The sequence below is a fragment of the Melanostigma gelatinosum genome, assembly GCF_949748355.1.
Source record: "Melanostigma gelatinosum genome assembly, chromosome: 19".
Lineage (NCBI taxonomy): Eukaryota > Metazoa > Chordata > Actinopteri > Perciformes > Zoarcidae > Melanostigma > Melanostigma gelatinosum.
In genome coordinates this window covers 5,070,971-5,084,706 of record NC_136652.1, presented here as the reverse complement: position 1 = coordinate 5,084,706, position 13,736 = coordinate 5,070,971, and the positions used below count along the sequence as shown (strand labels likewise).

At 42.3% G+C, this 13,736-nt stretch overlaps 1 protein-coding gene across 2 annotated transcripts; it reads left to right on the top strand.

Annotated features, from left to right (window-relative positions):
* The first annotated feature begins 4,574 nt into the window (after positions 1-4,574).
* Positions 4,575-11,262, top strand: LOC306793725 (uncharacterized protein). 2 transcript variants are annotated; one of them, XM_079291460.1, is made up of 8 exons: positions 4,575-4,803; positions 6,811-6,855; positions 6,997-7,185; positions 7,330-7,514; positions 7,615-7,871; positions 9,593-9,713; positions 9,919-10,054; positions 10,181-11,262. In XM_079291460.1, the coding sequence occupies exons 2-8, from the start codon at positions 6,816-6,818 to the stop codon at positions 10,369-10,371; spliced, it is 1,119 nt and encodes a 372-aa protein (XP_079147586.1). In that variant the 5' UTR covers positions 4,575-4,803; positions 6,811-6,815; the 3' UTR covers positions 10,372-11,262. The 2 variants fall into 2 exon arrangements, with proteins under 2 accessions (XP_079147586.1, XP_079147587.1); XM_079291461.1 differs by lacking the exon at positions 6,811-6,855.
* Positions 11,263-13,736: the final 2,474 nt, after the last annotated feature.

The following is a 13,736-nucleotide window of genomic DNA, read 5'->3' as shown; positions in this document are numbered from 1 at the left end:
AACTTCGGATGAGACGACGTGTCTGCGCGTCTTGCCGGGAATCCTCGGTCACGAGAGGAGCGAGGCTTCGTCGGGCTCCTCTGTGCCGGTTTGTGCACAAAATAAAAAGAAAAGCGGAGAACGGATCGCTGATGCGGGTTCGTCTCGCGGGCTGAGTGGAGCCGTACTCAACGTGGAACACTGTCGTTTCGTCCAGCAAAACGGCTCGTGACCTGACAGGGTTTGAGGGTTTGAGGGCCGTTGTTTCCTCGTGGCCAGCGTTGCGCTGGCGGGGAAAGTTGGTTCTTCTGTGGCCTGGACGGGGGGTGTCCGAGCAAAGAGAGCGTTTGCGTGCTCCCTAACTCAACCGAGGTCGAAGGGGAAAAGCAAGGAGGTGTGATCTGCAGGCACTTTTGTTGGACAGTGGTTGAACCACAGGGGTCCTGGGGTCTCTTGGCCTTCGGCCAATGAGATTGCAGCGGTTACCATGGTTATTTGGGGGGGGGGGAAATTCACACCCTAGTGTGAAATCCCTTTGCTCTTATCAACTACAAATCAGGATGAACCCTTTGCTCGACAAAGTGAAGGCCAGATTCTCTTTGTCCACAGCACATGTTTAAGCCATAGGCCAGAGCCCAACAATGTTTTCTGGTTAGAATGCTGACTATTTTGAGTTTTTTTTTACACTTAACTGAGGTATCTTACAGTTGCCTATGTCATAGAGCAGTGTTTACAAAATGAGAGGTGTACACAGCATCTTTTTGTGTCTATGTTGGTGGGGGGATTGGCCAATCCCTTGCTGACTTAATTCCAAGTGAAAAGTTTCTAACTGACTGAACTGGTTATGCTCTTATGACTACGCAACTGGAGTTTTGTAAATTGTATCTTTTGTGTTTTTTTTTTGTCATTCAATGTGCCCCAATTTAGCAGAATTTAAGGGGGGTGTATGTAACATAGTTGAAGAGGTTCAGGTTAAATCCCGCTAAATGGGAAAAGTACGCCACCTGCTGTTGTAGATTTGTACCTGCACTGAATAGTAGACGCAAAGGACTATGGGTAATCCTGAACGCAACGGAGGATTTACTGAACGGTAACGGGTCCGTGATAACTAACTTTAAAAGTACAGAAGAGTTGAGCTGGCTTTATTTTGTTGAATATTATTTGTCTTAGATAATATTCGCCATGTTTTTATTAAGTTAACTATACGTTTTTTATGTGTTTTATTGCCAGTAAAAATGTTGCCAATACAGCGAACGTTAGCTAATACTAACTTGATGCCGTCTTTCTAGACAGAGCATGCGCAGTTGTCCGCAAGATGACCCATTCTTCCATGTTGTTCTTTGTCATAAATGCAGATGTGGAATAAATCTGCTGTTACCACAAGCCTGACCAGCCCCGAGAGATTCATTTAGCCAGGAGACATCTCCACAGAGGTTACACAAACAGTCAGCTTTTTGTTGAATTTGAGTCCTGTCGTGGTGGGAAAAGACCCAGTAGGATAAGATAAGATGAGATGATCCTTCATTCATTTACAGTATGAATAAGTAATAAAAGAGTAAAGAATATGAAATAAGTAAGTACAGTTCCCAGCAGCCTTAGGTGTGCCTAGCTGTTTCCTAAATAATATATATTATTGATTTATTTTGGTGGGAGAAGAGGACCACAGCGCCCACGACCCGGGCTTCTGCACCTCCAAGACCGCCCCCCGGTGGACCGACTCCAGCCTGACCGAGATCCAGACAGGATTTATTTCCTGATTCAACAACGGCAGAAAGCCAGTGATGACAGGGGGAGCAACTCAACGCTGATAGGCCATCGCGCCACAGCGTCACGCGATTATGTCGCTGAAGTTGAAAAATTTCAACTCGCGCGTTGGCGATTTTGCGGCGTCCAACGCGTCCACCGCACTGCAATAACGCGTCCAACGCGCCGCGCCATCGCAAAATCGCGGCGCCCCAGTCTCATCGCGTCTGTGCATAGACTTTGTATGTAATCTCGACGCGCGTCAAAAAATCAACGCGACCGGTGTGAACACGGCATAAGGCTATATCCACACTAGTCCAGTTTTGCGGCTGTCTGAAGCTACAGTTAGCAATAAATGCTATTCAGAGCTACAGCTACAAACAGACAACACAGAGGAGACGAGTGAGAGACGAGTGATCGACGCTGATTCGTTTTACTTTTTCCGTTTGGTAGCCTTGAGAGACCTCAGTCTGCAAGTATTTCTTTATGAAAATATGTACGAAGATATATTATATTCGCTAATGCTAATCGCGGTTAGCATTTCCCTATTGGCGGTAATGTTAAAATTAGCTTACAAGCTAGCAAGTCGGAGCTATTGCATGATGTTGTACCCTAAAAGATGGAGCAAATGCCCTAAAGAATTGATAGAGGGCGAAGATGACGTCCCTGTTTTCTCTGCTTGGTGAGCCAGCTTATCCCCTGATGCCGTATCTCATGAAGGAATACCCCAATGGAGCTAACGTTACATTCATCAGCCCCCACGACAACAACACATGGAAGCGAGTGATCGACGTGTGTTGACCATATTTATGGACCATAATCGAGTAAACGTTTCCGTGTAAGTTGGTCAGCTGGACCCCCACTGACTCTGTCATCCCCAGGACAATTTCCCACCGGTCACTCCCCCGCACATCCCTTCTATTACACTCGACACTTTTACACTACACTTACATCTCACTGGTTTATAGTCCTGTTATCTGTTCGTTTGTGCACTCTACTTTATTTAATATTTTACTTTATCTTATATTTTCTGTAAATTTAATTTGTTTCTACTTTGCACTGTTGATTGTTGTTAAATGTCACGCACCTCCCGTCATGTCAAATTCCTTGTATGTTCAACATACAATGGCAATAAACGGTTCTGATTCTGATTCTGAAGTATAAAAGTGTTGCAGCGCTCTCTCCTCTCTGTATCTCTACCTCCTGTTTTTACTACAAACACACCAGACAGAACCAAACCAACACGCTCATCACTGGAGAACACTGCCTCGCTGTGTCAAGAGGCTCTTTGTAAAATATCAATCTGCAATGTTAAAAACACCAGAGGAAAACAAACAACTTGAATATGGTTGTGATCAGGATTAAAGGAAACACAGAACACAGCAGCTGATTGTGAATATATGGAATAAACCATCATTAGAATGAGCAAACAGGTAAAAGCAGGCGATGAGAGAGATCTGTGTTCTGGTGAAGCTCTTACCATGTGGATCCAGTAATTAGACGGTTCCTCTACTGAAGAAGGATTGTAATTATCTGTAAACTCATATCTCATATTCATAAACTACTTCATCACTTTTATACAAACCCTGTCAAGAAATAACTATTAAATGTATAATAAAGAAACAAAGGTTGAATATCCTGTCAACTATTTGATTTAGCTGATAAATATTTATTCACATGTTTAACACTTCCTGTTTCAAAAGCTTCTAAAGATGAATTGACCTTCTTTGTAAAATCCTCAGACATGGAAATAGTGTTTTAATCAGTGAAATATTCATGAATAATTTCAGAGGTGCACGACCAAGTCACGTGATCACTTAAAGACCCTTCACACATGACGCCAGGCCGTAATTATGTCACTTTCTGGTGCCGGCTTCACTACAGCGAGTGTTAATTCAGTCCAATAGAGGGCGGAGCCTGTGTGAGTCAGAACGAAGGTTACAATATTGTAACCCTAGTTCTATAAACACAGGCTACGCCTTCTACCAGAGGGGTCCTGTCACTACTAAGCCCACTGTGCAGTCTGCATGTTTTCAGGTAGGCCATGCATGAATTTTCCTAAATGTGTCTCCAGGTAAAGACAACAAACAGCTGTTCTTGTGTGTAGTTTTGATCAGTCAGAATAAACAGTAGACTGACATGTGCACATATTTCAGCAGTGAGTCAGCGCAGATTACAATCAAACTAGTTTCCTGGTGATGATCAAATCTGATTCAACGGAACATGAAAAGACTCAAAGGCTGAAAAGACTTTGGCCATTAAGTTACATATGACAGAATATGAGTGAATTAATTCAGGTACAAAGAGTAAATGTCAGTGCTGAAAGAAGTGATCACTGCTCTCATCTACAAGTTTATTGTGTAACAAATGTCAGCAGAGCTCCTTCATCAGAGAGTCTAAAGATACCTGTTAAAGTCACTCACCTGTTAAAGTCACATCCAGATGAGGTCAAAGAGACTTTCTACCTTCGTCTGCAGACACCGACAGTAGCCATCGCGTCCTCACACCTTCAAATCCACGTCAGGACTTGTGAGCAAGACATGAGAGCAGAAACCCGTTCTTCTGTGCTGTAGTGCTGGCAGTAAACAGAAGGTCTGTTTCACACACACACCTACACACACACACACACACACACAGTCAGTAGACCTGGCGGCATAACATGGATTGATGCCATAATCTGTGGATGCCACATTTCTCTGGGCTCTGTGACATTGCAGAAGTCGTGGCTCCGGGAGTTTCACACCAAGCTTTCACTGTCTTGCTCTGTGTTCCCACACTGCTGTACCGGCAAGTGTTTCATAGCTGCTTTTATGTCAGGAGAGAAAGAGAGTGCTTCATATGCTGCACACCTCCCTGTTTCAAAACACAGGAAGAGCTGAGTATTTTTGCAGTGCTCTTTGTGATGTGATAAAGTATCATTTTTGCATCTATGAAATTGCGTTTTAAAGCTCGTGGAGACACAGACGGCCACAGGGCTTCTTCTCTCTGACTGAGGGAGTGTAAAGGAGCCATTTAACTTGCATGCTTGTGAGGTGAGCACAAAGTGGACAGACATCTGGAGAATCAAGTGTTGTTGTTAAGGTAAGTGGAACCCAGCAGGTGGAAAAAAGCTTTGAAATGAGCTTCGTCCTGTCTTGGGATTTTTTTTCTTCATCTTGGATCACCTTTCAACTCGAGTGGGAGGAATTGAATGCACCTCAGGCAGTTCAGTTAGTGGAAACAACCATCAGGTTTGTATGTTTCTACTGATGAAAAGCCGCTCTGTGCTTTGTTTTAAAGCAGGGGTGTCAAACTCATTTTCACTCCGGGCCACATCAGCATCATGGTTGCCCTCAAAGGGCCGGTTGTAAATGTAAGACTGTGTAAATGTAACTACTCCTAACATATTGGTAAATAACTGTCTCTGCATTTGATTATTGTTTATTCGAGTGTTAAGATATTGTACATGCAGTTATATAAATGTAAAAATATATTTAAGCACATTTCTGTTATTATAACTTAAATCCTTTTAATTTAGGGTTAAGAAACCCACATTACTCTATCAAAGATCAAACTATTAAAGAAAATATCAAACACAAACATCAAACACAAGTTATTATAATAACTTTGTTCAAAGCTTCTTTCTGTTATAACTTAAATCCTTTTAATTGAGTTTAATTGAGCCTTGAGTTTGACACCCCTGTTTTAAAGTGACACTGCAGTGTGTGGCCCGTTGGTTTTTTGTTGCTCTGCTTTCCTCTTGATATTTGAAAGGACTGTCTCTGAACACAGTGGGCTTTAAAACGGGATGAGCTGCAGATAAATGTCCACATCTCTCTGTATCATTTAAGAAACACTACCTTTTTTAAATACTGTTTACACATCTGTCGTTTTAGTTGGACTTGTAAGTTCCAATTATTTATGGAGACCATAACTTACCCCGTTTTTATTCAGAGATTATTTAAATACTGCACTGCATAAGAGTTATTGCAATGGATAACTTTTAAACTGCGGAAGTCGTAAACAGACACACATTGTGTGTGACCATATTGTAGCTGTATGAGTTACGTCCCAACAAACATTTATGCACACGTCTATGATCTATTTATATTAGAGTCGAAGGTTTTTACGTGATTAGAGAAGAATTACACTGACATGTTTGTATATTTTCCATGGGCTCTTTCACTATGAGTTAGGAGGAACATTCTCTCCTCTTGAAAGAAAAACAAAAGTGAATAAAAGATTGGCTTCCACTGAAGGAAATGGATACAAAAATACACAGGTATTGTTAAAAAATAAATAAACCTTGTATTATTCCAGCACAAATATGACACAAATATGGCACAAATTCGGCAGTGGCCCCTCGATGGCCATTCATAGCACTGCCCTCTAAAATCACTACAAAGTACTAATCAAGCAAACTTAGCAGCTACTTCATCTTACACAGGAAACAAAATGTGTCCATGCTGCTTAATACACTGATAGGGCAAATTAATGCACCAGAAAATCAGAAATCATCATAACGAGCTCCAGTGGCCCACATGGAATGTTTTCACTCCACAAGCATCGGCAAGCCGTCTGCAACAGTCATCGTTCCCAGCAAAACAGCGTTTTATATTGTACCCCCTTGTATATTCCAGCGGCCCCTTGACCTCTGAGCAAGCTCGCCGCTCTGAGAGACGGTCAAACTAGCTTGATTCTCACGGTGTCACAAGATCGCGATAGAAACGCGGGATCACATATCTGAGAAAAATCCATCTAGTCAGGCTTCAAGTGATACGCTTGTGTCCGGCGAGCCATAGCACGAACCAACCAGCGTCATGTGAGGAATTACTGTAAGCTAGAGGGCGCGGCTTAAGTGTGTGTGACGCGACACGGAGGAGAGGTGACTGTTCCTTGTAAAGAACTATGGCAGCTCCTGAAGAGGTTAGCGTAGATGCTGCAATATAATTAATTCTATCAGGACTGGAGAGTACTTCTTCATACAACAGCGATGTACAATACTAAAAGCTTTTCTCCATGGTAACGATTTGAAAGTTTCATTGACAGATGGTTTATCCAATCACCTGCCACATATATTTTTGAAAGCGCCTGCCCTATTCCCAACAGTTTCCATGACGGCTTCTCAGATGGTTCTGTGTAACAAACCACCTGGTGGGTCCGGTTCGCTTTTATCACCTGGTTACATAATGATAGAACGCCCTCTATAATTACAACTGCTTTCTCAATGTCAAGGCTGTCCCAAGGCTACCTCTCTCTCTCTGTCTCCTTCTCTCTACATTCTCTACACTCCAGGGGAGATGCAGCACCTGGCGTGGTTGATGCTTGTGATGCTATGGATGGTGCAGGCTGCGGAGGGCTGTCCCGATGTCTGTAAATGCTCCAGGAAATCCGGTCCAGAAAAGTCAGAGGTCAATTGTCATAAGAGGGGGCTTCGCACCTTTCCCTCCAAACTGCCCCCTGATGCCTGGATCCTCAAACTAGGTAAATACCTTGTGGTTAATCAAATCAAACCCTAAGATTGTTGTGATGCTCCACACTTAATAACGTATCGGACATTTACTGCTCGTACACGCATTGTGCGGCATGACTGCATCGGTATCCAACTTCCCTACTGCTTTGTTAAAGGTGAGAATGGTATCACAGACCTGAAGGCTAACGCTCTGAGGTCAATCCCAAAGATTGAGAGCATCAACCTGGAACGAAATGCTATCAAGTCGATCCACCCCCAGGCCTTCTCCGGCGCAAAGCAACTGATGCTCCTCAATCTCTACGGCAACCACATCACCAACCTTCCACCGAGGGGATTCCAGGTAAAGACTTTTTGGAGAGGAATCATTTACATGCACAGCAATCCCGATATAACGATCTGACCAGAAAATAACCTGTTATGCCTTCCTTCCATGTCTCTAGGATCTCCTGAACCTTCGCTTCCTAATGCTGGGACATAACCAGATTGGCATCATCAAACCTCAGATGTTTGCTGGAATGAGGAACTTGTCAGAGTTAGACCTTCCGCTTAACGGGCTGACAACGCTCCCGTCTAATGCCTTTAAGCCTCTGATCGCCCTCAAAGTTCTGGACCTTTCCCTGAATCGCATCCAGAGGATCTCTCCGAAGGCCTTCATTGGACTCAGACAGCTCATGTTCCTCAACCTAGACAATAACAGGTCATCACACATGTCCTTCAGTGGATTCTTCTAGATACCTCTTAATGCCAAACCTATTGCACTTGGCAATGCCATATGTGGATTGATTTTCTAGCGCGGGTTTTTGCATTGAGAATCAGACTCCTAAGCCTGGGATACTGGAATGTTAAGACCACCCCACTATCCATACATTTATGTTTTATCTGCATACATGCTACAACATGGCATGCACCTTTTATTTGCCAAGGCAGGTGTGGAGTTATGTCCACTACCAACAATTGGTGTTGATATTACCAAGATCAACACCTTTCCATAACCCCAAGTGTTTTAATTGCTGCTTAAATCCTTAAACATATTTTATTGGCGATAACGTTACCTAAAATCTAAATCATTACAGAGCCGGAGCAGGGGGGTAGTATTCCAAGAAAATTATTCGGAGAGTAAAGCCGTCAATTTATGACAAAAACCTCCCAAATTTGCGATAACCAATTAAAACATTGAGGCAAAGTTCCTGAAAGATACGTATACATGTCTTCTTTTATGGTCTCTCTTTGTTCTTTTATGAATATAATGCAGACATCGGTATGCATTGTATTTCATTCTCATGTTGGACCTATTGTACGTTTTATTTTGCCAGTGGGTCATCAGATAAATCCTAAGGATTGCCATTACAGATGTCCTCACTAACGTACAGCCTCTGAGCGAGGTGAATGTCCTAAAAGATACATACACTTGTTTTCTTTCATGTTTATTCTGTGTTCTTTTATGAACATAATTAAAATATTGATATATTTTGCACTTGGTGGCTCACATTACCGCAGTGTTTAACAGTGTGGTCTGTGGTGTGGTGAGGTTGATCCAACATTGCAAAGTGAAGAAATGTGGTTCCAAAAAAATGACTATTTTTCCAATTTTATTTCCTCGCTAATGTATGACTTTATAATCTTAAAGAATATTCAATTTTATTTTCTTGCTAATTTGCCAATCTTAGTTTTCTTTTGTTATGCTGCAATTTTTCTCAGAATATTACCCCCCTCGCCGGCTCCGTAGTTCTTTTTCTCTTCACATGTGGTCCTAATACGTTGTTGTACCTAACCTTAACTATACTGCAGTTGCCAAACATTAACATTTCTTAAATAAATAAAAATTCAGTCATTCAACGTTAAAACATCTTTATTAGGCATACATTCAATATCGATGTTCTGTCTAGGGATAGAGTTTGTTCAGACCAAAAAGTCTTCCAAATAAAGGATAATTTACATTCTGTGTAACTTCCCTATAGAACCACACATAGAAGAGTAAATCGGATGCACCTGTCAGCAGGATGAAATGATTTGTTCTTTGTCGTCAAGAACCGTTACAAATCCCTGTTGAAAAATAAATCTGTTACATGATGTGACAACACTGTTGTTAAGGTTTGGTTAGCTTGAGGCACAAAAAAACACTCAGCTAGGTTAAGGGAAAAACTCTGCTAAGTGACAACAAGTAACTACAGTAGCATTGTTGCAGATAAAGAGAAGTTATAGCAGGTCTATGACTGTAGCAGACAGTTTCATAGAGTTTTGTCTTCGCTGTGTTTTTTACACTGAGGAGACAAAACAAGACACAACTTAACAGCAGACAGGAGTTTGCCTTCATCACATTATGAGAGTGGATTATGTTTTCATATTGCTCAATAGACATTTACATTAGTTGTGCAGTGTATTGATGTTCATCAAGGAATTCTGACTTTCCAAATCCAGTCTGAAGAACGTTCCCGCTGGAGCATTCAGACCGCTGCGATCTCTGGAGATGCTGGTTCTAGACAACAACCTTCTGTCCACGCTGAGCTCCTCAACTCTGGACGGCCTGGGCAACTTGCAGGTAACATAAATAATCACATCTGGTCCATATGGTTACTGGAAATGTAAGAATGTATTTTTATCTAATGTCTGTAAATTTGAACAATCAGGTGACCTTACCATTAAACATTTTTATTTCCACTTGCAGATAGTTGTTAATATGTTCACTGAGACATACGTTTCTTACAGTGCATTGTGTACACTAAATGTGCTGAATATTGACATAGGAACTCTACCTGAGGAACAACGAGCTGGAGCACCTGCCACCTGATGTGTTCAGGAACATGGCCAAGCTTGCTCAGCTGGCTGTCAGTGGAAACCGCCTGAAGACAGTGGACGGAAACATGTTCGCCCATATGCCTGGTACGACTACCACCAGCCTGCCTTTTCCACAGACCCACTTTCACTGCAAACAAAGGGGTGACTTAATGATTACATTGTTTGCTGATGATTTAATCTTGATGATTTTCTTTTTCTGACCCCCATCAGACCTGAAGAAGCTCTCCCTCCACGATAACGCCTGGCAGTGTGACTGTAACATCGTCTCCTTGGTGCAGTGGATGGGGCAGACCAAGGCCACCTTGTCGCCCCGGGACGCCCTGAAGTGCACGAGTCCTCCGGAGCTCCGAAACAAGAGCCTCTCCAGACTCCAAGCCGACAAGTTGTCCTGCCGCGCCTAACGCCAGAAAACCTGTATGAGGACCAAAACACAAGCTCTGGGCATTCAGATGATTGACTCTTACTAAAACTGATTTATTTTAACTCTAGACTGAGCTTGGACTTGTGGAGGGTAGTTATTTCTTTGATGATTTCTCAAAGCTGCGATGCAGCCAATAGACGTGTATCTACTTGACTTTAACAACAACCCGTTGGAAACTTTGCCTTGAGCACCATGTATTTTTGAGTATAAAAGAGCTATATATGCCATTTCAACCCATATTGAAGCATTGGACCCCTTACACTTGTAGTTAAAGCATGAAAAGAACTAAAAACTGTGATGTTTTCATTGAGCAGAAAGACATGTTGTACACTGTTGTACTCTCCACCAGCAAAGAAGAAGTGCCGTCCCTTATCACCAAATTCAACACTGAGATTAATATTATAATCTCATATTGCTTGTCACATAGAGCCTGTGCAGGTTTGGAAAGGATTACATGCAATGGGATTATATTAATACGATTGCAGGAAATGGTTTCTGTAATCTTTTATGGTTGATGTTGAAACATTTTTTAGTGTAAAGGCTCACTTTGGTCGCGGAGATCATACACCAACATCTCATCAGCTCACAAAGTGGAAACGTTTCTCGTCTTGTCGGGATTTGTTATTATTTGAGTTTAGTTGTTGGCGTGTCCAGATGGTTGTGGTGTGCGTTTCTTTGTTGTTTTACAGTTATGTTTTTGTTCCAGCGGCTGTACGAGATCCCTTGTAACATGCACCATGCATCAAATAATGTATTATCAACATCCCATTGCATTCTACGAGCATGTTTGTTTTCCAATTATTCAGGCTGCTGTGTTTTGTAAGGATTTCATAGAACCTTCAGGCGATAATTGGTAAATAAAAGCAGTTTATACCCTAAAGATTATTGTTAAACAGCCAATAAAGATTTTCTGTTTAGGTTGGATATGGCAATTCACTATGGATGCATCGATGCACTGCCAGATATGCTTACTGAGCACACACACACGTTGCATCATTAGAGGCGTGCAGTCACTGCAGTCTTGTTTCAAAGGATGTTTTCTGGGTGTATGCTGCTGCTGCTGTGTGGCATCCGAATCAATCAGGAAAACACTTTCTATGGCCCTCGTGTCTGTAATGCATCGTAAACATACACATAATGTGTAATAATCTGCTCATGTCCGTGTATAATTATAGCAAAAGCACTCGTAAATATTAATTACACTGTTTAAACAAAAATCACAACACATTATGAAGCATTTTAAAAACAACCGTTAAGGTCTGGCATCATAATATGTCATAGTTGCTGGTCTCTCGCTGACATTGCTTTTGCAAAGATCATAGATCATCATAACATTTTTAAGTGTTAATATTACCTTTAAGCAAATAGGCACAAAATACTAAAAAATGAAGAGGAGGAAGACTGAAGGGGGCAGCTCCAGCAGACTGAGGCTCCAGTGATTGATATTAGAGTGCATTATACTGCCAACACTTATTCTGACAAAGATGTTTCATGGAGGCAGGGTATGACAGCAGTGCACGGAAACAGTTCACTTGGAATTAAATCATTAGAAATAACTACATATATATAATGCAAGTTGTCAAAAGTCAGGTGCTCAGAGAAAAAATGTAAGTAGAGTAAAACTGTTTACATATTAAAGCAAATTAGACAGCAAATAGACTATACAGATAGAATATAGAATTTCCTGCAAAAAATACAAGGAAAAATCCCATTGGAGTTCTGTTGAGGGAACCAGTGCGACGCTAACTTCTGGGGTTGACAAGGGACGATTTGTTCTGATTAACAAGGCACGAGGTGGGCAGGTAAACCGTCTTCTCTCCCTTTCTGCCTAAAACTTGCATTCAACTGGGGGAGGGGGGATTTTGCATGCTTCCTCCCCCCCATCGCTCTCGTGAAATTGTTCCCTGGATGAGCTGGCCTGCAGGCTCGGTGAGAAGCTTTTAAATGCACGACACGGAGGAGACAAGACAGCGAACACTGCCTCACACCAACAGGGACGCAATTACAGGTCGTTCATGTCCTGCTTGTACATGCTTTTGTCTACAAAATATGCTTTGTAAGGTTAGCAGAGACGCCGTGTTTTGATGTAAAAAAGTGAATTTATTTATGAGTTTTTCTGACTCCCTACCATCCTACATTTGCCAAAATGTACACGTGCTTTGTGGGTATGCGTCGACTGTGTCTGGAAGTGAAAATATCTCGGCAGCTGCTCAATGGACCAACTAACTGGGACACTCAGTGGGACCTCTGTGGGACAAAGCATCCATCAACGTGACCCAGAAAAGAAAGCAGCTTTAACAGCTTGTTTGTGTGTTTTTTGGCATCAAATGGAACATCTTTTGACATTTCCTCAATCCAGTCAGTTCAACTTTTATGTACCCCCGATCGCTGACTAAGCCTTTTCACTTGTTCCCAGGGCTTGGTTTCAAATGAATTGAGTACATGCAATATCAACGCCCGAGGTAAACCATTTATTCACCCTGAGCAGCTCCACAGGGGCTTAAACACTGCCTTGCTAAAGGGCAACTTGAGCTGCGGTGAATGAGTAGGCGTTTAGAGAAAAAAGGGTCAGGTATTAACGGTGCAAGAGGGTGACCCGTTCCAGTGTCTAAACGGGTCAGTACCAGCATCACAGGAATAAGCAGGGCCGGAGTATTGTGTCAGTCGGGATTGACCGTTTTTTTACAGGGACGATACCGATTATTGGTAATCAAGGAGACCGATAACAGATATTTGTTGGAGTGAAAATGAAAATCTTTTTTGTTTATCTGATCATGACGCCCAATGCTACTTTACAGTTCTCCGGTGTATCAGGGAAGTGGATGCACTACACTGAAGACTGCTAGATGCTGGAGTAAACCTTCGAGTTATTTCGAGTCAGTTCATGCACTGGTAAAAATAAATAAATCGAAATCGGCACAATTGTTTTGCACAGCTTGAAACAAATGTCAACCCTCTCAGGTCTGTTTGTCATCTTTGCTTCGCGTTACGTCTCATTAGTCACAACCTCCTCTATCCACAGCGTGGAGTAACTCTGGCATGAGGCCACAAGCCAGACATCATGGATGAAGCACTGATGGAGGAGGCCGTCAGGATTTCGGGTGAGCAGAGGAAAAAAATGTAAATAGTGGGGGGGGGGGGGGGAGTTTCAGATATCATACCACTTCTCAAAGGGTTCGGTAACAGAGTCCTTATCAGAGTCGGTGGACGGGGATTAAGATGGGGGGTCGAGAGGTGGCGAATTGCTTCCTTGGTGTTAGAGACAGCAAATGGGGAAAAAGGTTATTTTTAGCAGCTGAGATAGGGAAGCAATTTTGGGGATAAATTGAGGGCTGAACATTTATC

Excerpts from the sequence above, each read along its gene's own strand:
- LOC306793725 (XM_079291460.1), top strand. The coding sequence starts at position 6,816 with ATGACGGCTTCTCAGATGGTTCTGTGTAACAAACCACCTG. Across the intron at positions 7,186-7,329 it reads TGCCTGGATCCTCAAACTAG|GTGAGAATGGTATCACAGAC; the intron begins GTAAATACCTTG and ends GCTTTGTTAAAG. Across the intron at positions 7,515-7,614 it reads TTCCACCGAGGGGATTCCAG|GATCTCCTGAACCTTCGCTT; the intron begins GTAAAGACTTTT and ends CCATGTCTCTAG.